Source organism: Schistocerca gregaria, chromosome 9 (assembly GCF_023897955.1).
Source record: "Schistocerca gregaria isolate iqSchGreg1 chromosome 9, iqSchGreg1.2, whole genome shotgun sequence".
Taxonomy (NCBI): domain Eukaryota; kingdom Metazoa; phylum Arthropoda; class Insecta; order Orthoptera; family Acrididae; genus Schistocerca; species Schistocerca gregaria.
In genome coordinates, this window is record NC_064928.1 from 212,058,732 (window position 1) to 212,082,556 (window position 23,825).

The 23,825-nt window shown below is 44.3% G+C and overlaps 1 protein-coding gene across 1 annotated transcript in view; it reads right to left on the minus strand.

Moving 5' to 3' along the window:
• LOC126292152 (uncharacterized) overlaps positions 1-23,825 on the minus strand; it is a 69,192-nt gene that overhangs the window by 36,991 nt on the left and 8,376 nt on the right. Inside the window, exons 2-3 of the mRNA XM_049985991.1 lie at positions 14,214-14,451; positions 7,675-7,847 (exon numbers count right to left, since the gene is read on the minus strand). Of these exons, the coding sequence (XP_049841948.1) occupies positions 7,675-7,847; positions 14,214-14,451 (411 nt within the window). The remainder of the gene's footprint in view (positions 1-7,674; positions 7,848-14,213; positions 14,452-23,825) is intronic.

Below are 23,825 nucleotides of genomic sequence, written 5' to 3' on the forward strand. Positions count from 1 at the left end.
AATAGCTGAACTCAAACGTTTCAGCAGATCCTCAGTGTGTTTTTTCCAGTTCAACCCCTCATCAATGCAGACACCCAGAAATTTTGAATATTCTACCTTAGCTACCAATTTCTGATCAAAGTCTATATTTATTAATGGTGTCATTCCATTTACTGTGTGGAATTGTATATACTGTGTTTTGTCAAAGTTTAATGAGAGCCCGTTTGCAGAGAACCACTTAATGATTTTCTGATAAACCTGGTTTACAATTCCACCAGTTAATTCTTGTCTGTTGGGTGTGATAGCTATACTTGTATCATCGGCAAAAAGTACCAGCTCAGCATCTTCGTGAATATAGAATGGCAAGTCATTAATATATATTACGAACAACAGACGACCCAAGACCGAACCTTGCGGCACCCCATTCTTGATTGTTCCCCAGTTTGAGAAATCACCAGTTTTTTTGTGCATATTATGTAAATTGATAATTTCAACTTTCTGCACTCTTCCAGTTAGGTATGATTTAAACCATTTGAGCACTGTCCCATTCATACCACAGTACTTGAGCTTATCTAGAAGTATTCCATGATTTACATAATCAAAAGCCTTTGATGAATCATAAAAACTACCAACGGGTGACTTCCGGTTACTCAGAGCATTTATCCATCGGTCACCGAATCTGTTGTTGAGAAGCGTACGAACACTTCAACTGAAATGTGCAGGAGCTCCATCGTGCATGAACACGTGTTGTGTCATCCTTGTAAAGGCACATGTTCTAGCACCACAGGTAGAGTATCCCGTATGAAATCATGGCGGTGAATCGAGGAAGTACAGTACATACTGACGAAACTAAAATGAGCTCTAACATGAGAATTAAGCGTTTCCGGACACATGTCCACATAACATATTTTCTTTCTTTCTGTGTGAGGAATGTTTTCCGAAAGTTTGGCCGTACCTTTTCGTAATACCCTGTATATAGCATCAGGAAGGCAGACCAAATAGAGTGACTAGTAAATGAAACAATCAAGATAGTTTTCAGTGTACTCCGATATACAATTAACATGAACAGAACCCACCAAGGAACAATTCGACGATTCCAGTTCATTAACTTGGAGTAAGATGTAACACACGCGAAGGAAATCTGTCCTTCAAGTCTCAAGGAAATCCCAATCACTGTCGGCAGCAGATTTGCATTCAGACGGCCAAACACGCCGCAGCAGCTGCCCATGCTCGTCCGTCGTACCAACTCGGCCACTCGCCAGCGCCACACCTCACTGTCGCTCGCACAGCTGATACCCGAACGCAAGCCCCTGCAGAGCGCGCCCACCGTAGTTAAATAGCAGTCCGCCAAAGAAGCGAAGAAGACAAGCAGGCATCGAAAATCGACTCACAACGACCGGGATGACAATCGATTGGCTCCAACAACGCACCAGCTCACCTATGACAATGAGAAAATCCAGTGAATGCGGAATTGTAAATTTATACATTGTAGGAGGACCAGTAATTCAGTAGGCGCCGTATGTCAGAAGAAGAATCCAAAATACACTCCTGGAAATTGAAATAAGAACACCGTGAATTCATTGTCCCAGGAAGGGGAAACTTTATTGACACATTCCTGGGGTCAGATACATCACATGATCACACTGACAGAACCACAGGCACATAGACACAGGCAACAGAGCATGCACAATGTCGGCACTAGTACAGTGTATATCCACCTTTCGCAGCAATGCAGGCTGCTATTCTCCCATGGAGACGATCGTAGAGATGCTGGATGTAGTCCTGTGGAACGGCTTGCCATGCCATTTCCACCTGGCGCCTCAGTTGGACCAGCGTTCGTGCTGGACGTGCAGACCGCGTGAGACGACGCTTCATCCATTCCCAAACATGCTCAATGGGGGACAGATCCGGAGATCTTGCTGGCCAGGGTAGTTGACTTAGACCTTCTAGAGCACGTTGGGTGGCACGGGATACATGCGGACGTGCATTGTCCTGTTGGAACAGCAAGTTCCCTTGCCGGTCTAGGAATGGTAGAACGATGGGTTCGATGACGGTTTGGATGTACCGTGCACTATTCAGTGTCCCCTCGACGATCACCAGAGGTGTACGGCCAGTGTAGGAGATCGCTCCCCACACCATGATGCCAGGTGTTGGCCCTGTGTGCCTCGGTCGTATGCAGTCCTGATTGTGGCGCTCACCTGCACGGCGCCAAACACGCATACGACCATCATTGGCACCAAGGCAGAAGCGACTCTCATCGCTGAAGACGACACGTCTCCATTCGTCCCTCCATTCACGCCTGTCGCGACACCACTGGAGGCGGGCTGCACGATGTTGGGGCGTGAGCGGAAGACGGCCTAACGGTGTGCGGGACCGTAGCCCAGCTTCATGGAGACGGTTGCGAATGGTCGTCGCCGATACCCCAGGAGCAACAGTGTCCCTAATTTGCTGGGAAGTGGCGGTGCGGTCCCCTACGGCACTGCGTAGGATCCTACGGTCTTGTCGTGCATCCGTGCGTCGCTTCGGTCCGGCTCCAGGTCGACGGGCACTTGCACCTTCCGCCGACCACTGGCGACAACATCGATGTACTGTGGAGACCTCACGCCCCACGTGTTGAGCAATTCGGCTTTACGTCCACCCAGCCTCCCGCATGCCCACTATACGCCCTCGCTCAAAGTCCGTCAACTGCACACACGGTTCACGTCCACGCTGTCGCGACATGCTACCAGTGTTAAAGACTGCGATGGAGCTCCGTATGCCACGGCAAACTGGCTCACACTGGCGGCGGCGGTGCACAAATGCTGCGCAGCTAGCGCCATTCGACGGCCAACAGCGCGGTTCCTGGTGTATCCGCTGTGCCGTGTGTGTGATCATTGCTTGTACAGCCCTCTCGCAATGTCCGGAGCAAGTATGGTGGGTCTGACACACCGGTGTCAATGTGTTCTTTTTTCCATTTCCAGGAGTGTAGTATTTATTATTCTGATTCATTTGGTGACTTACAAACACAAGAAGAATTGCATCATTACTTTGTCGGTAACAATGTATCCTACGATATTCAACGCTACAAGAAGTTCATTACACATCTCTCGCAACACCTATGTCTTAGCCGGCCGCTGTGGTCGAGCTGTTCTAGGCGTTTCAGTCCGGAACCGCCCTGCTGCTACTGTCACAGGTTCGAATCCTGCTTCGGGCATGGATGTGTGTGATGTCCTTTGATTAGTTAGGTTTAAGTAGTTCTAAGTCTAGGGGACTGATGACCTCAGATGTGAAGTCCCGTAGTGCTTAGAACCATTTGAACCATTTTGAACCTACCTCTCCTGTTTATGCTGCCAGCTACAAAGATGAAAACATAGAAATTATACTCATGCACAACATTTCTACAGTGAGGTTGAGGTGTGATGTCATATACTTTAGTTTTAAAAGATCAGTCATCAGTACTAAGTGTGAGTTACTTTCTACCAGCATAACTGACTAGAGGAGGTCTGAGAGTTGTATTAAATGGATTAGAAACGTACTACACTGTTTCTAATATCACAGCACTGAACTGCAATCTGCATCTATGAGGTGGTAAAGTTATGCAAGAATCCCGTAACGTGTACGACACTCGTGATTTAAATGCATATTTGAAACAGACAGTACCAGATTTTGAGGTGCGCTTGAAGTTTTATGTAGTTAAAACAGATGTAAGAACGACTGAGGAAGGAATAGGCTTAAAAAAAGAAAATTCCATAGGATCGTGAATAGGTTTCTCAAATGATGAAATTCTGCAGAACGATCATGTTGAGTAAAATCTACATCTGTATCTACATCATACTCCGCAGGCCACCTAATGGTGTGTGGCGGAGGATACTTTCGGTACCACTATCTGATCCCTCCAACCCTGTTCCACTCGTGAATAGTGCGTGGGAAGAATGATTGTCGGTAAGCCTCTGTATTCTCCTCGTGGTCAATACGTGAGATGTATGTGGAGGGAAGTAATATGTTCCTTGACCCCCTAAAAAGTGCTGTCCCGAAATTTCGATAGTAACTCTCTCCGTGATGCACGACGCCTCTCTTGTAACGTCTGCCAGTGGAGTTTGTTTAGCAACGCTTTCTCGCCAGATAAACGATCCCGTGACAAAACGCGCCGCTCTTCGTTGGATCTTCTCTATCTCCTCTGTCAGTCCTACCTGATAAGGATCCCAGATAGATGAACAATACTCAAGCATTGGGCGAACAACCGCCTAATACGCCACTTCTGTCGTGGATGAGTTACATTTCCTTAAGATTCTTCCGATGAATCTGAGTCTGGTGTCTGCTTTTCCCACTACCTATTTTACATGATCATTCCACTCAAGGTCGCTCAGGATAGTTACGTACGGCAGATGCTATCTACAGTTGTTTGTCATCAATAGTACAGCTGTACAGTAGTGGATTTCTTTACCTATGTATGCGTAATATGTTACATTTATTTATGTTCAGGGTCAACTGTCAGATTCTGTTCCATTCATCAATTCTCTGCAGGTCGTTCTACAAATTCTTACAAACTTTTGGCATTGCTGCTTTGGTGTAAACAACTTTATCATCTGCAAATAGCCTTAGAGGGTATATGACATTTTCTACTAGATCGTTTCTATATAGTGTAAGCAGCAACGTTCCTATCACACTTCCCTGTGGTACTCCAGATATTATCAATACACCTGTCGATTTAGTTCCTTTAAGAGCGACGTGTTGAATTCTATCTGCAAGAAAGTCTTGAAGCCAATCGCAGGTCTGCTCCGATACCACGTAAGCTCGTATTTGCTTCATTAAACGTCGATGCGGGACGGTGTCAAATGCCTTACTGAAATCAAGGAACACGGCATCAACCTGAGCGCCGTTGTCCACTGCGCTGTGGATCTCATGGAGGAACAGAGCGAACTGAGTTTCGCAGGACTTCTGTTTGTGGAATCCATGTTGATTTTTATAGAGATGTTCATTTTCCAGAAGCAGTCTTAATTCTTGAGCATAAAACATGTTCCATAATTCTACAACAGACTGACGTCAACGATAGAGGTCTATAATTGTGTGGATCTGTCTTACGGCCTTTCTTAAAAACGGGAATGACCTGCCCTTTTTTCCAGTTGTTAGTTACCTTTCGTTGCTCCAGCGATCTACGATAATTTTCTGCTAGAAGGAGAGCAAGTTCTTTCGCATAATCTCTTTAGAGTCTTATAGGTATCTCACCTGGTCCTGAAGCCTTTCCACTACTAAGCGATTGTAGTTGCTTTTCAGTTCCGCGATCGGTTATCTCAATATCCGCCATTTCGACGTTCTCCCGACGATTGAGAGGATGGACAGTGTTACGATCTTCCGTCGTGAAACAACTTCGGAAGACTGAATTAGGTATTTCGGCCTCCTCCCAGTTATCTTTCGTTTCGTTGCCAGTGTGGTCGCTGAGAGAACGAATAGTCGATTTTGACCCACTTACTGATTTTACATATGACCAAAATCTCTTAGGGTTTTTACTCAGGTCGGTTGACAAACTCTTACTTTCAAAATCATTGAACGATTCTCTATCGCAATGCGTTCATTTCTCAGTGACAAACTAAATCATACACGTCACTGATTCTGCTCTAAAGTCAGGCCAGAAGATACTTTTTTTAGAGATCCCAAGCAACGCCAGTTACCTCTCAGTGACTGTTCAGATATTAGGGCATCTTAAGTGGCGCATTATGGGTCAAAACAATCAGCTCGTCGACTTTCTGGGTAAGAAAACGTATACAACTGTATCTGAAGTGGTAAGGCTGTGCGATATGAAAGCAGCATATGCAGATAACAGAATCTCATGTTACGGTGGAAACATGACGTCTTAACGCCGAAGGATCTTCAGTTCTTTAAATTCTTAACTTTCAAACCACTCAAGAACTAAGTCATCACTGAACACAGCCACTCCAGTCAAATTTGGACAATGAATCATTTTCCAGAAATACTTCTCATACAAGCCTTTAACATTCGTGAACAACTATGAGATGAACATAACCGTTCCTCGCCAAAATTCTTTGACCATTGCAAGTAACAGTTGCCCATACTTGGAGGGAAAATTCATGAAAACAAATAAAGAGCGTCCTGCAGCAACATTCCAACTAACTTTTCACATTTCACTTTTGCTTTCCTGCTTCAGGAAATAAGATATAAACTGGATGGGATTGAAATTGGCCACACTAGCAACGTTGGTATCACATTAACCTTACAAACTATACATTTCAGCACCAAAATTGGATCTGAACGGTTTAGAAATTGTTGGGTGCTTTATGCAGAAATTGGCAGCAACAGAGGAGTACAAAAGGTTTAGTGCAGGCATATCTGTTAAGATGCTAAAGGGATGCTTTCAGGACATCATAACGTGGATACTTTTTGAAAACATACGTGCATTGTGCGGCTAGAGGGTCCGTCAAGGTCCGTGCGTATTGCAGAAAAAAGGGCCAAATAAAATAAGTTTCATACTTACAACCACGGACAGGGATTGTCTCCAAAATTTGGAGTTTATTGGTTATAATTTCAGAACAGATTGATCATTAATTAAAAAGTCATAAAACTGACTCGGTCATTTTATGCGATTAGACTGATTTTGTAAATCAGTTTATTAAGGTTTGAAGCTCCTATTTTTGATCTTCCGTAGTTGCGATTATAAACTGAGTCATTTTGAAAATCAGCTTATACAAACACAGTTAGTTTATTTTTATATTTACCCTGAAATGTTTCGACACCTATGTGTCACCTTCTGTGGGCCAAATTTTTATTTCTCAAAATTACATCGCTTTTAGCGCACTAAACCACCAATCAAAAATGGCTCTGAGCACTTTGGGACTTAACTTCTGAGGTCATCAGTCCCCTAGAACTTAGAACTACTTAAACCTAACTAACCTAAGGACATCACACATATCCATGCCTGAGGCAAGATTCGAACCTGCGACCGTAGTGGTCGGGCGGTTCCAAACTGTAGCGCCTAGAACCGCTCGGTCACTCCGGCCGGCAAACCACTAATCATCAACATCTTCGGTACAATCGAATCAGAGGGAGAAAGTCACATATTTGGAAACTAATAGCTTTGAAAACAAGGGAGATACAGAGTTCCAATGCGTTTATGGGATTATATTGACCCCTTTGGTACCAGGAATGATACAACAGCTGAGGAAAGATACCCTAAAATGGGTACAAAAATAATATTCTGAATGCTCCAAGTGTTTAGTATAACAGCTGGTCAACGTGACAGATGTCATTCAATTTCGTAAAAGTTAAATAAAAAAGAACAAACAGTTTAATTTTGGGTTAATATCGACTCCAGTGAAACTTAGTGCAAAAGCCGTGAACAAATTTTATTATGTTGTAAATGTACTAATTAACATATTGGATAAAATTGACTCAGAAGGAAAAAAGTAACATATTTTGAAAATAATAGTTAAGAAATTAAGAGTGTTATATTTTTCCATTGTGCTTGTGGGGTCATATTGACCACAGTGGTACTAGGAGGCTTATGTATACACTACACTTTCTTTAACAATACTACGTGAAAACTTCTCGCGTTATCAGGAGAATCATGGCGTCACATTGTCTCAACGTTTAAATGAGTGTATTATTTATCATCTTCGCTGATAAACCGACAAGGTTACTTAAATGAAATTCGCCGACAAAGCGTGAAATTCCAAGGAACATACTCCCAAATAAGCCACTCACCAGTTTTGTTCACGTACTGGTGAAGAAAATTCCACTGATGCCCCTCGGCACACCGTCTCCTGGTTTTTATGGCTTTCGTGATGCGCCGAACAGCGTGCAGCAACTGGGAGAGGACGGGCTCCCTCAGGTGATCAGTTCCCAGGGTTTCCACGTTCCAATCCGTGCCGTTCAATCTTTAACATTCAACAGAATCATCTGATGTAGCAAATGATATTTTTAATCTTGATTATATTTTGTACGAGGGTGAGTCAAATGAAAACCTTAAATTTTTTTTAAATATCATTATTGTGCAGAAGTAGTACAAAGCTGTATCACTTTTCAACATAATCTCCTCACGCTTAATGTAAGTCCTCCAGCGCTTACAAAGTGCATAAATTCCGTTAGAAAAGAATTCTTTTGGTAGTCCGCGCAACCACTCATGCACCGCGTGGCGTACCTCTTCATCAGAACGGAACTTCTTTCCTCTCATTGCGTCTTTGAGTGGTCCAAACATATAGAAATCACTTGGAGCGCGGTATGGTGAGTGTGGTGGATGAGGAAGTCACTCAAATTGCAGGTCTGTGGTTGTTGCAACTGTTGTACGGGCAGTGTGGGGCCTTGCATTGTCATGTTGCAAAAGGACACCTGCTGACAGCAATCCACGTCGCCTTGATTTGACTGCAGGCCGCAGATGATTATTTAGGAGATCTGTGTATGATGCACTGGTGACAGTGGTCCCTCTAGGCATGTAACGCTCCAAAATGATGCCTTTTGCGTCCCAAAAGAGAGTCAGCTTAACCTTCCCTGCTGATGGTTCTGTTCGAAACTGCTTTGGTTTTGGTGATGAGGAATGGCGCCATTCCTTGCTCGCTCTCTTCGTTTCCGGTTCGTGGAAATGTACCCAGGTTTCGTCCCCAGTAACGATTCTTGCAAGGAAGCCATCGCCTTCTCGTTCAAACCGCCGAAGAAGTTCTTCACAAGCACCAACACGCCGTTCTCTCATTTCAGGAGTCGGCTGCCGTGGCACCCATCTTGCAGACATTTTGTGAAAGTGGAGCACATCATGCACAGTGTGGTGTTCTGACCCATGACTAATCTGTAAACATGCTGCAATGTCATTCAGTGTCACTCGGCGGTTTTTCTTCTCTATGGCGTCAACTGCTGCAATGTTGTGTGGAGTCACAACTCGTTGTGCCTGACCTGGACGAGGATCATCTTCCACTGAAGTCACACCATTTGCGAACTTCCTACTCTATTCGTAGACTTGCTGCTGTGATAAAAATGCAACACCGTACTGAACCTTCATTCGTCGATGAATTTCAATAGGTTTCACACCTTCACTACGCAAAAACCGAATAACAGAACGCTGTTCTTCCCTGGTGACAAATCGCAAGTGGGGCCGCCATCTTTATACTGATACTGCGACGGTATGTGGGCATCTGAACTATGCGGCCACCTACAGGCCATTCTGCACGCCGTTTGTAGCACGCTTACCATCTTACAGGATAACGGCGCGAAATTTCGATTTGTTATTACAAATTAAGGTTTTCATTTGACTCACCCTTTGTGCAACAGAATGGTGAAAGCAAAATCCAACTCACCCCTTCTCTCGTTTCCTCGTGCATAGATAGTTGGAAATGAATCACGATATTAGAATGAGTTATTGCGCTCTAAGTTATAAGTGGTATGCGTATCTGCTGCCACATTTTGGTAAAGCGAACAATGTCTGTAGAAATGCAAGTATGCCTGGGCACACTTCTGCCCAAAACTATGACATGCTCGGACGCTCTAACACAGGAGCATAATTGCTATCTTATAGTTTTCCAGGACAAACTCATACACACTGATCAGCCACAACATTATGACCACCTACCTTGGTATGTCTAGCTTCGGCATGGATGACAACGCTGAAACGCCGTGGCATGGAAGCAATGAGGGCGTGGTAGGTCACTGGAGAGAGCTGGCACCACATCTGCGGACACATGTATCGTAATTCCCGCAAATTCCGAGGAGGGGATGGGAGGGTTGATGAGCTTGACGTCACGTTCAAGCACATCCGAAATGTGCTCGATACGGTTCAGATCTGGCGAATTGGTCTTCGAGTACATCAACTGGAACTCGCCACAGTGTTCCTCGAACAACTCCACCACACTCCTGGCCTTGTGAAAAGGAGCATTATCTTGCTGAAAAATCCTTTTGCCGTGAGGAAACGTCGCCACGTAGGGATGTACGTAGCTCCACTGGAGTCATAGATGCGCACGTGAATGCTACGCAGAATTTAATTGAGTCGCCGCCTTCTTGTCTCCGTCCAACAGTTCCTGGCAGTTTAAAACTGCGTGCCGGACCGAGAGTCGAACTCGGGAGCTTTGCCTTTCGCGGCCAAGTGCTCTACCGTCTGAGCTACCCAAGCACGACTCACGCCCCGTCATCACAGCATTACTTCTGCCAGTATCTCGTCTCCTACCTTAACTTCCCAGAAGCTCTTCTGCGAACCTAGACTTGCCCGCGAAAGACAAAGGTCCCGAGTTCGAGTCTCGGTCCTGCACACAGTTTATAATCTGCCAGGAAGTTTCTTATCAGTGCACACTCCGCTGGCAGAGTGAAAATCTCATTCTGTCAAGGAGATGTTCCCCTGGAAGATGACTGATTCGTGGCCACCTATCGGAATGATGAAGAAGGTATTGGCGTTCATCAGACCATGCAACGCTCTGCCACTGCACCAGTGTCCAGTGCCGATGGTCACGTGCCCATTTCAGTCGTAGTTGCCGATGTCGTGTTGTTAACATCCTCACATCCGTGAGTCGTCGGCTGCGGAGGCCCATCGTTAGGATTGTTCGGTGCACTGTGTGTTCCGATACACCTGCACTCTGCCCAGGAAGTTTGTTGTTAGTTCGGGCACAGTTCGCTGCCTGTACTGTTTCACCAGTGTGCCCAGCCTACCACGTCCGACATCTGTAACGAGGGGTGGAAGTCCAACCCGACGACGTCTGAACGTGCTCTCGTCTTGGTTTCGCCATATTTTGACGACACACCGCAACACTCCTCGAACACCCGATGACAAGTCGTACAGTTCCTAAAATGCTCGTACCGAACGTCCAGGCCATCACAATCTACCCTCAGTCAAACTGAGATAGTGTATATGAAGATAGTAACTGTTCCCGAATGACCAGATATCATTGATGACCGTGCAGCATCTCTAGAAATAAATGATGATTAATTGAAATCGTCACCTGTCGACAGGTGTTGTTGATATACCTCGATGGGGACAGCTGAAAATGTGCGCCCTGACCGGGACTCGAACCTGGGATCTCCTGCTTATATGGCAGACGCTCTGTCCATCTGAGCCACCGAGGACACAGATGCAAAGCGCGACTGCAGGGACTTATCCCTCGTACGACCCCCCCTCCCCCCCCCCCCCCATGAGACCAGCATTCCCAACTGTCCACAACGTACATACGTAATGTTCCTAATAGACATTTGTCCATCCACTCATTGCTCGCGCACACTAACGTGACGATTCCCGTAACAGTTTGAGCAACCTGTGGGCGTACGCGCACACGAAGGTCAATGGGGCAGGGTAGCCTTTCAACTAAATGGTTCAAATGGCTCTGAGCACTATGGGACTTAACATCTGGGGTCACCGGTCCCGTAGAATTTAGAACTACTTAAACCTAACTAAGAACATCACACACACCCATGCCCCAGGCAGGATTCGAACCTGTGACCGTAGCGGTCACGCGGCTCCAGACTGAAGCGCCTAGAACCGCACGGCCACACCGGCCGTCGCCTTTCAACTATATATGAAGATAGTAACTTTTCCCGAAAGAACAGATACCATTGATGACCGTGCAGCTTCTCTAGAAATAAATGATAATTAATTGAAACCCTCAGCTGCCGACAGGCGTTGTTGATACACCTCGATGGAGACAGCTGGAAAAATGTTCTACACATGGACAGCACGCTCACAGCATACAAGCATCGTGCGTTTCTGGCTGGCCAGGTGACGCTGCTGTCGCCTGGACAAGTATTTTTTTTTTAGACAGTAGGTCGGTGGTCACAATGTTCTGGCAGATCGCTGTACATACACAATGTATCCACAGCGTCAGATCATGGCAATCAGTGTCACGTTGTGCTCTTCCACACCACGTTTAAAACCTTGGAGCGGATAGTTCTCCAGAACGTGCCTCACGGTCTCTTCTGTCACACCACAGACCCATGCACCTTTCGTTACAACCCTTTTCGTTTGGATGCGGTTTTGCTTTGAGTATTCACAACGTGGCAGACCAAACTCTGCAAACTTATGCGTCTGTTAGATAGGCATCCGGGTTGGCTCTTAATTCCATCGTTCTTTCCCTTTCTCTGTGGTATCTAAATCTTCTATTGCCTGAACTTCAAGCCAAAGTGGCCCTTCATGACTTCAGGCACACAGTTACTGCAGCCTGTGAAACGCTTTTTATAACTGAGTTCTTATGAGAAGTTCCACTTCTTCACTTTTGGTTCTCAGATTAGTGGGAAGAATATTGGTTAGAAAAGGCCACCACTGAGTGGGAGTTTATCTGGCAGCAACGCCTGACGACCTAATTCTGTCTGGGGCCCTCGGAATCTCCTTGGGCCGCTTAAAGATTCTCTACACAGGAATACACTTTGAAGATGAAGGGACTGTCAGTCATGCAGTGAAAACATTGTTTATGATACAGGACAAGAGCTTTTAGCAGCTGGAGATACTTGCCCTTCCACAACGTTGGCGTACGGCCATAGAACGAGATGGAGAGATAGACATGTTGAGGTATATTGTCACCAAATTCTGACTCTTAACGATAAGTAGGTTCTGAGAAAAGAAAAGTGAGGTATTACTTATTGAACGACCCTCGTAAAAGAGACTAAAATGTAAACGACGTGTGACTAGGGCCTCCCGTCGGGTATACCGTTCGCCGGGTGCAAGTCTCTCGATTTGACGCCACTTCGGTGACTTGCGCGTCAATGGGGATGAATTGCTGATGGTTAGGACAACACAACACCCAGTCCGTGAGCGGAGAAAATCCGACCCAGCCGAGAATCGAACCCAGGCCCTTAGGATTCACCCTACAGCTACTGGGGCCGGACGTTAAGGAGACTAGATCACAAAGACGTTTATTACGAGGTGACGGATTTCGATCATCACATGATCATCTTCGAACCTTCAACAGCATATTGATGGACAATGGCTGTGCATGGAGCAGGAACAACTGAACCAAAGAGGAGTTCATTATCGTCATTCAGAGGTTCCTGGTCAAAACTTAGCCATCGTCCATCAGTACGGCTTTGAAGGTCTGAAGATGATCGAAACGGGCTACCTTGTAACAATTGTGCCTTTGCTATGTACACTGTTTTGTAATTAATTACTGACCTTACGACTTATCTTAGAAGAAAGATTAAGAAAAGGCAAACCTACGTTTCTAGCATTTGTAGACTTAGAGAAAGCTTTTGACAATGTTGACTGGAATACTCTTTTTCAAATTCTAAAGGTGGCAGGGGTAAAATACAGGGAGCGAAAGGCTATTTACAATTTGAACAGAAACCAGATGGCAGTTATTAAAGTCGAGAGGCATGAAAGGGAAGCAGTGGTTGGGAAAGGAGTGAGACAGGGTTGTAGCCTCTCCCCGATGTTATTCAATCTGTATATTGAGCAAGCAGTAAAGGAAAGGAAAGAAACATTTGGAGGAGGTATTAAAATTCATGGAGAAGAAGTAAAAACTTTGAGGTTCGCCGATGAAATTGTAATTCTGTCAGAGACGGCAAAGGATTTGGAAGAGCAGTTAAACGGAATGGACAGTGTCTTGAAAAGAGGATATAAGATGAACATCAACAAAAGCAAAACTAGGATAATGGAATGTAGTCAAATTAAATCGGGTGATGCTGAGGGAATTAGATTAGGAAATGAGACACTTAAAGTAGTGAAGGAGTTTTGCTATTTAGGAAGTAAAATAACTGATGATGGTCGAAGTAGAGAGGATATAAAATGTAGACTGGCAATGGCAAGGAAAGCGTTTCTGAAGAAGAGAAATTTGTTAACATCGAATATAGATTTATGTATCAGGAAGTCGTTTCTGAAAGTATTTGTTTGGAGTGTAGCCATGTATGGAAGTGAAACATGGACGATAACTGGTTTGGACAAGAAGAGAATAGAAGCTTTTGAAATGTGGTGCTACAGAAGAATGCTGAAGATTAGATGGGTAGATCACATAACTAATGAGGAGGTATTGAATAGGATTGGAGAGAAGAGAAGTTTGTGGCACAACTTGACTAGAAGAAGGGATCGGTTGGTAGGACATGTTTTGAGGCATCAAGGGATCACAAATTTAGCATTGGAGGGCAGCGTGGAGGGTAAAAATCGTAGAGGGAGACCGAGAGATGAGTACACTAAGCAGATTCAGAAGGATGTAGGTTGCAGTAGGTACTGGGAGATGAAGCGGCTTGCACAGGATAGAGTAGCATGGAGAGCTGCATCAAACCAGTCTCAGGACTGAAGACAACAACAACAACATAAGATAGGTGGCTGGTGCCTTCCGTGGCGTACATACCCCGGCACAGAACAGGAATCAATACAGTCGTCAGCGATGAAGCACCAGAGGTCTCTGCTGAACTGTGGCTCTGCCGTGTCGTTGGTAAGTCCGCGAATCGCCGCCAGTGCATCGACGCACTCCCCGAAGCCGAGACGTTGCTGTCCCAACGTCCAGCTTGGTAAAACACGCAGCAAAGCTTTCACCGCGATGGACGGCTGCTGGAGGGTCTCGCACTTTAGAGAAACGTCAAACTGTCCTGCAAAAGGTTCTTTCAGTCATATTGAGGTTTTATACACTGTTCAGACTAGCTTTTAGTAAGAAATTCCGTCTACATCGACACAACTAGCCACTGACGCTGAAACACCGTGATGGTGGCAACCAACAAACGTCAATATGGAATGAAGGTGTAAAGGAAAATCTGCAAAATAGTTCAAATCCTATAACTCTGATAGGAAACAAAGGGAAGGCAAGGGCGTGACCCAACTTAAAACAAAATTACATGTGGTGTTCCACAAGTTTCCATTTTAGGTCTCTTCTTTTTTCTTTCATCTGTAACATTACCAGATTCCAAATTTAATTTGTTTGCATCTGAAATCAACACTACAGTAAATAGCAAATCAATTATAGTTGGTGAATGAAGGAACCAGCCACAAACACTTTTTAAATGTTTTATTTTAGTGCCATAACCAGTTCCAGGATACCATTTGCGTCTTCAGATGGCTAATATTTTCGTTACATAGATGGCTTGGTCAACAGCATGTCGCCTATTTCAAAAAACATCGCTCTGCCGAAAATATGCATCTGAAGTTGGGCAGGGTAGTTCAAAATGACTATGTCACTAAAATAAAACATTTAAAAAGTATTTGTGGCTAGTTGAGTAATTAGGAACCCATCATTAAGGACAGCGAAGTTCACAAGACCTAACATTAATAAAATACAATACTGGTCATTAAAATTGTTACACCAAGAAGAAATGCAGATGATAAACGCGTATTCATTGGACAAATATATTATACTAGGACTGACATGTGATTACATTTTCATGCAATTTGGGTGCATAGATCCTGAGAAATCCGTACCAAGAACAACCACCTCTGGCCATAATAACGCCCTTGATACGCATGGGCATTAGGCCAAACAGAGGTTGGATGGCGTGCGCAGGTACAAGTGCCCATTCAGCTTCAACACAATACCACAGTTCATCAAGAGTAGTGACTGGCGTATTGTGAAGAGGCAGTTGCTCGGCCACCATTGACCAGACGTTTTCAATTGATGAGAGATCTGGAGAATGTTCTGGCCAGGGAAGCAGTCGAACATTTTCTGTATCCATAAAGGCCCATACAGGACCTGCAACATGCGGTCGTGCATTATCATGCTGAAATGTAGGGTTTCGCAGGGATCGAATGAAGGGTAGAGCCACGGGTCGTAACACATCTTAAATGTAACGTCCACTGTTCAAAGTGCCGTCAGTGCGAACAAGAGGTGACCGAGACGTGTAACCAATGGCACTACATAACATCACGTCGGCTAATATGACAGTATGGCAATGACGAATACACGCTTCTAATGTGCGTTCACCGCGATGTTGCCAAACACGGATGTGACCATCATGATGCTGTAAACAGAACCTGAATTCATCCGAAAAAATGACGTTTTGCCATTTATGCACCTAGGTTCGTCGTTGAGTACACCATCGCAAGCACTCCTGTCTGTGATGCAGCGTCAAGGGTAACCGCAGCCATGGTCTCGGAGGTGATAGTCCCTGCTGCTGCAAACGTCGCCGAACTGTTCGTGCAGATGGTTGTTGTCTTGCAAAAGTCCCCATCTGCTGAGTCAGGGATCGAGACGTGGCTGCACGATCCGTTACAGACATGCGGATAAGATGCCTGTCATCTCGACTGCTAGTGGTACGAGGCCGTTGGAATCCAGCACGGCGTTTCGTATTACCCTCCTTTACCCACTGATTCCATATTCTGCTAACAGTCTTTGGATCTCGACCAACGCGGGCACCAATGTCTTGATACGATAAACCGCAATCGCGATAGGCTACAATCAGACCTTTACCAAAGTCGGAAACGTGTTGCTACGCAGTTCTCCTCCTTACACAAGGCATCACAACAACGATTCACCAGGCAACGCCGTTCAACTGGTGTTTGTGTCTGAGAAATCGGTTGGAGACTTTCTTCATGTCAGCACGTTGTAGGTGTCGTCACCGGCGCCAACCTTGCTCTGAAAAGCTAATCATTTGCCTATCACAGCATCTTCTACCTGTCGGTTAAACTTCGCGTCTGTAGCACGTAATCTTCGTGGTGTTGCTATTTTAATGCCCAATAGTATAGTATCACAGATCAATTATGGTCTTAGAACGATCGCTTCATGAAATTCTTACAAACATTCGTAAATGTTTAGTAGCCAAGTCTGACACTAAACTTTGTAAAGATACACTATATGCAGTTCTGAAGTTGTAAGAGATTTCCTGCCATTAATGCACAAAATATGACGACAAGTATCCAGAAGAAGCTGAGGGTGTTCAGTTATTGGGATTACAGCTTGACGATAAATTCAGTTTGGAGGAGCAAATCACAGAACTTTATAAGTTCCTTCACAATTTTTTATTTGCAATGCGAATATTGTCAGAGATATGTGATATAAAAATACAGAAAAGCTATTATAAAATTATTTAAAGACAGTCTTGATCGCAGCCGATGTTAACTCCTGATCGGCGGCCTTTTAATTACGAGTCATCTTCAGATTTTGCATCATTTGGATGACGTGAATGGTGCCTGACACGCTGAGGAGGCTTCTGTCACTGTAACTCAGTTACATTAGGTGATTCACATTAATTATTTCCTCACCACGTCTTACACTAGTCATTGGCATAGTATCCCTAGACGAGAAGAACTGTAGATGTGTCTTTTTACATAAAACTGAGGGTGAAATCATTTGTGGAAAACTAGTTGATGATACTTTATTGAACCTTGTTTACAATTTCTACTGTTTGTGTAGGTGTTCTTGAATTGATTACATTACTAGTGTTATCTGCAAAAAGAACTTACTCTGTTTGTTGTATATAGATGGAAGCTTGATTACATGTTGGAGGAACAGTAGTGGACCTAAGACTGAAGCTTGAGGGACCTCATTCGTCAGACTCATATTCCTGATTTTTGTTGCTAGAATTACTAAGTAAAGCTTTCAGCATTCTTAAGGTTAAATATGACAATGTCCATTGGTTCGATTTACCGTCAATAACATAAAACTTTAATTTATCCAGCAGAATACCGTGATTCATACAGTCAAATGTCTTAGATAGGTCGCAGAAAATACCAGTCGGTGCGACTGTATTGTTTAATGCTTGTAGAATCTGGTGAGTGAACATGCAAATGGCATTCTCAGTAGAGCAACCCTTCTGAAACCCAAACTGTGATTTGCTAAAGATACTATTGTTTCTAAGATGACAAACCCATCCTTGATCTAACGCAATATAGTCTGGCTGACTAGAAGCTAGTTTTCTTGTCTGTTGATGCTGGTGAGATGCTGCTTTACTGTCTTGTTGCGATTTTGCGTATTTTTTATACTTCTTGTTCCCGGTTTCCGATGTGTATGTGTGGTTTAAATTATTCTGTTATGTTTTTTATTCACAACGACAGATGGTTTCGATTTACTACAACATTTTGTTCGTTTTCGCTAGTATGTACACTAGTCTTTAATTTGCGCGAGATTCTCGCGCATTAACACTGGTGCCTTCTCTCGTTAGATGTGTTCCTTAGCGTAAGCTTCACCTACTTGGCATTAGAACACAGGCAAATTGGTTTCGTATTTTCTATTGTATGTAGGTGTTTTAAATGGTTCTGATATATTTCATTTATTAAGACAGAGGGTTTGAATTAACATAACCTTTAAAATTTTGATGCGCATGAGTATGTATCCCTGGGTTTAGTCTGCACGAGTGTCTCGCGCATACCACAAGTGCTTTCTCTCGGTGAAACTGGCTGCCTTAGGGCTTCCACACCCTCTTCACGCTAGTTCACAGGCTAAGTATTGATAATATGCCGTGTTCGCATCGACCTTCTCTTCATACTTATACTTTACAGATGGAGGTGATATTTTAATTTTAACTACTGACGACGCCTTTGACACTATTGTTTTACGTATCTCCACGGCAGGATGTGATTTTAGTAAGCGACTATAACTTTTTGTGCTTGTAATACCTTGGCAATTTTCACGGTTACTTAAATCTATAAGTAACCGTGTTTTTTTATTGTTTTGTTTTTTCTTCTATCTCAATTGTGGTGCTAAGTTTTTTGCTAATGAAGGTGTCTTGCTGTTCAGGTGCATTTTTGCTTCTGATGAAGGTATATGTAGATATACCGAAACCGTGGTCAAGGATTTCAATAAATCTTTACCCTGCAACTGTCTGGCTGTTATCATTTACCGTGAACATACAAAGTTTCTTCCTCTCAGATTCGTTTAAGGTGCACGGGGTGCATGACTTCTAAACTTAGCCGGCCGCGGTGGTCTCACGGTTCTAGGCGCGCAGTCCGGAACCGTGCGACTGCTACGGTCGCAGGTTCGAATCCTGCCTCGGGCATGGATGTGTGTGATGTCCTTAAGTTAGTTAGGTTTAAGTAGCTCTAAGTTCTAGGGGACTGATGACCACAGCAGTTGAGTCCCATAGTGCTCAGAGCCATTTGAACCATTTTTGGACTTCTAAACTTACTCCTTTCTCGTGCAGTCCAGGAAAGATGCATGGGACACCGTAGTATAGACACGGCTCTTACAGCCCAGTAAATCGGCTATGACAGAGCACTGCACCCATACTCGACACTCTGTACGGTTTAAATGTGTCGAAATTCTGGAGTCTCTTTGAGACTCGGTGATGTAAGAAACAGTTTGGCGAAGAATTTAATTTAAAAAATAGCTGTAACGTCTAGAAATCACGGAATACTTATCTTTCTTCAGTAAACCCGCAAAGACCTCGCTACAGTGTAGCTAGTAATGTTACATCGACACTCCATCGTCGATCGACTGGTTATACGGGGTGTCCCATTTATCTTGACCACCCTAAATAACTCCAGAATGAGATTTTCACTCTGCAGCGGAGTATGCGCTGATATGAAACTTCATGGCAGATTAAAACTGTGTGCCCGACCGAGACTCGAACTCGGGACCTTTGCCTTTCGCGGGCAAGTGCTCTACCATCTGCGCTACCGAAGCACGACTCCCGTCCGCTACTCACCGGTTTACTTCTGCCAGTATCTCGTCTCCTACCTTCCAAACTTTACAGAAGCTCTCCTGCAAACCTTGGAGAACTAGCACTCTCGAAAGGAAGGATATAGTGGAGACATGGCTTAGCTACAGCCTGGGGGATGTTTCCAGAATGAGATTTTCACTCTGCAGCGGAGTGTGCACTGATATGAAACTTCCTGGGAGATTGAAACTGTGCGCCCAACCGAGAATCGAACTCGGGACCTTTGCATTTTGCGGGCAAGTGCTCTACCATCTGAGCTACCGAAGCACGACTCACGACTCACGCCCGGTTGCTCAGATGGTAGAGCACTTGCCCGCGAAAGGCAAAGGTCCTGAGTTCGAGTCTCGGTCGAGCACACAGTTTTAATCTGCCAGGAAGTTTCACCCTAAATAACTGTTTGTCCAGATGCAAATTAGAAAATGTTTCAAGCAAATGTTCTTTAGGCGTCAGGGGGACATCAATCAGTATAATTGCCTTCGTTGTAGCTTTGTTTTTTACAAAGATATGAACAGCGGTATGACTTTTTTAAATGGCACCCATTATTTTTTATTCAGTAATTCATTTCCTCTCCTAAAGACGTATTCAAATACGTATGCCAGTGTACTATTGTCTGAAACACAACGTTATTAATTACACAACACAAGACTGACGTTGATGCTCCCAGCTCTTAGTGCAGGTTCAAATGGCTCTGAGCACTATGCGACTTGACTTCTGAGGTCATCAGTCGCCTAGAACTTAGAACTAATTAAACCTAACTAACCTAAGGGCATCACACACATCCATGACTGAGGCAGGATTCGAACCTGCGATCGTAGCGGTCGCTCTACTCCAGACTATAGCGCCTAGAACCGCACGTCCACACCGGCCGGCCTTAGTGCAGATACTCTGGGTAATGACACACATTCACGTGCTGACATTGGCAGAGGACGAACGTAAACATAAGTAGATTGCACACCCGTCAATCCATCAACCATCGTCAGTTGAAGAGTTGTGTGAGCAGAACGTACACCAACGAAGAGAAGGTAGAAATGCCACTCATTTGTGGGGAATGTAAGTTAGCAGAACAGTAATTGCAATACTGTTTTCTTATGTACGGGTACATGTAGCACAGTAGTTCAGTCCTTTAAAATGCTGTTGTGTAGAGTAGGCATACAGTAAAGCCTGTCCTTCCTACAAATTGCGCCGGCCGCGGTGTTCTCGCGGTTAAGGCGCTCAGTCCGGATCCGCGTGACTGCTACGGTCGCAGGTTCGAATCCTGCCTCGGGCATGGACGTGTGTGATGTCCTTAGGTTAGTTACGTTTAAGTAGTTCTAATTTCTAGGGATCGAACCCGTGGTCTAGGGGTAGCGTTTTTGATTCATAATCAAAACGTTTTCGGTCCCGGGTTCGATCCCCGCCCCTGCCTAAATTTTGATAAATAATCAGCATTGACGGCCGAAGACTTCCGGCATAAGAAGTCAGCCTCATTCTGCCAACGGCCTTATCAAAGAGGGCGGAGGAGCAGATAGAGGTTCAGGGCACTCTCTTGTCCTAGGGGTGGGAAATTGCCCCTAAAGGCGGAAGAATCAGCAATGATCAACGACATGAGGATGCAGAAGGCAATGGAAACCACTGCATTAAAGACGTAACGTGTATCCACAGGACATGTGGCCTGTAGTTGAAGTGTCATGATGATCTCTCCATTGGCAAAAGATTCCGGAATAGTCCCCCACTCGGATCTCTGGGAGGGGACTGCCAAGGGGGAGGTTACGATGAGAAGAAGATTGAATAATCAACGAAAGGATAACGTTCTACGAGTCGGGGCGTGGAATGTCAGAAGCTGGAACGTGGTAGGGGGATATAGTAGGGGTCAGTGAAGTGAAGTGGAAGGAAGACAAGGATTTCTGGTCAGATGAGTATTGGGTAATATCAACAGCAGCAGAAAATGGTATAAAAGGTGTAGGATTCATTATGAATAGGAAGGTAGGGCAGAAGGTGTGTTACAACCATAGTTCAGGTATACACGCCGACGTCGCAAGCTGAAGATGAACGGATAGAGAAAGTGTATGAGGATATTGAAAGGGTAATGCAGTATGTAAAGGGGGACGAAAATCTAATAGTCATGGGCGACTGGAATGCAGTTGTAGGGGGAGTAGAAGAAAAGGTTACAGGAGAATATGGGCTTGGGACAAGGAATGAAAGAGGAGAAAGACTAATTGAGTTCTGTAACAAGTTTCAGCTAGTAATAGCGAATACCCTGTTCAAGAATCACAAGAGGAGGAGGTATACTTGGAAAAGGCCGGGATATACGGGAAGATTTCAATTAGATTACATCATGGTCAGTTGATTGATGAAAGGAGGGAGTACAAACATGTTCCGGGAAAATCAGGAATACAGAAATAGAAGCCGCTGAGGAATGAAATAAATAGGAAGAGCAGGGAAGCTAAGACGAAATGGCTGCAGGAAAAATGTGAAGACTTCGAAAAAGATATGATTGTAGGAAGGACAGACTCAGCATACAGGAAAGTCAAAACAACCTTTGGTGACATTAAAAGCAACGGTGGTAACATTAAGAGTGCAACGGGAGTTCCAGTGTTAAATGCAGAGGAGAGAGCAGATAGTTGGAAAGAATACATTGAAAGCCTCTATGAGGGTGAAGATTTGTCTGATGTGATAGAAGAAGAAACAGGAGACGATTTAGAAGAGATAGGAGATCCAGTATTAGAATCGGAATTTAAAAGAGCTTTAGAGGACTTACGGTCAAATAAGGCAGAAGGGATAGATAACATTCCATCAGAATGTCTAAAATCATTGGCGGAAGTGGCAACAAAACGACTATTCACGTTGGAGTGTAGAATATATGAGTCTGGCGACATACCATCTGACTTTCGGAAAAGCATCATCCACACAATTCCGAAGACGGCAAGAGCTGACAAGTGCGAGAATTATCGCACAATCAGCTTAACAGCTCATGCATCGAAGCTGCTTACAAGAATAATATACAGAAGAATGGAAAAGAAAATTGAGAATGCGCTAGGTGACGATCAGGTTGGCTTTAGGAAAAATAAAGGCACGAGAGAGGCAATTCTGACGTTACGGCTAATAATGGAAGCAAGGCTAAAGAAAAATCAAGACACGTTCATAGGATTTGTCGACCTGGAAAAAGCGTTCGACAATATAAAATGGTGCAGCTGTTCGAGATTCTGAAAAAAGCAGGTGTAAGCTATAGGGAAAGACGGGTCATATAAAGTATGTACAACAACCAAGAGGGAATAATAAAAGTGGACGATCAGGAACGAAGTGCTCGTATTAAGAAGGGTGTAAGACAAGGCTGTAGCCTTTCGCCCCTACTCTTCAATCTGTACATCGAGGAAGCAATGATGGATATAAAAGAAAGGTTCAGGAGTGGAATTAAAATACAAGGTGAAAGGATATCAGTGATACGATTCGCTAATGACATTGCTATTCTGAGTGAAAGTGAAGAAGAATTAAATGATCTGCTGAACGGAATGAACAGTCTAATGAGTACAGAGTATGGTTTGAGAGTAAATAGGAGAAAGACGAAGGTAATGAGAAGTAGTAGAAATGAGAACAGCGAGAAACTTAGCATCAGGATTGATGGTCACGAAGAGTGAAGTTAAGGAATTCTGCTACCTAGGCAGTAAAATAACCAATGACGGACGGAGCAAGGAAGACATCAAAAGCAGACTCGCTATGGCAAAAAAGGCATTTCTGGCCAAGAGAAGTCTACTAATATCAAATACCGGCCTTAATTTGAGGAAGAAATTTCGGAGGATGTACGTCTGGAGTACAGCATTGTATGGTAGTGAAACATGGACTGTGGGAAAACCGGAACAGAAGAGAATCGAAGCATTTGAGATGTGGTGCTATAGACGAATGTTAAAAATTAGGTGGACTGATAAGGTAAGCAATGAGGAGGTTATACGCAGAATCGGAGAGGAAAGGAGTATGTGGAAAACACTGATAAGGAGAAGGGACAGGATGATAGGACATCTGCTAAGACGTGAGGGAATGACTTCCATGGTACTAGAGGTAGCTGTAGAGGGCAAAAACTGTAGAGGCAGACAGATTGGAATACATTCAGCAAATAATTGAGGACGTAGGTTGGAAGTGCTACGCTGAGATGAAGAGGTTAGCACAGGAAAGGAATTCGTGGCGGGCCCCATCAAACCAGTCAGTAGACTGATGACCTCAGGTGTTTAGTCCCATAGTGCTCAGAGCCATTTGAACCATTTTTGAACCTACAAATTGCATCCACGTAACGTTTCCTTTATTGTTGTTGTTGAAGATAGGCGAAATGCTACACAGGCAGCGGAACTGTACAGAGAGCGATATCCTGACAAGAACTCGCCTTTCAGACGGATGTTTTCTCGTCTTGTTGC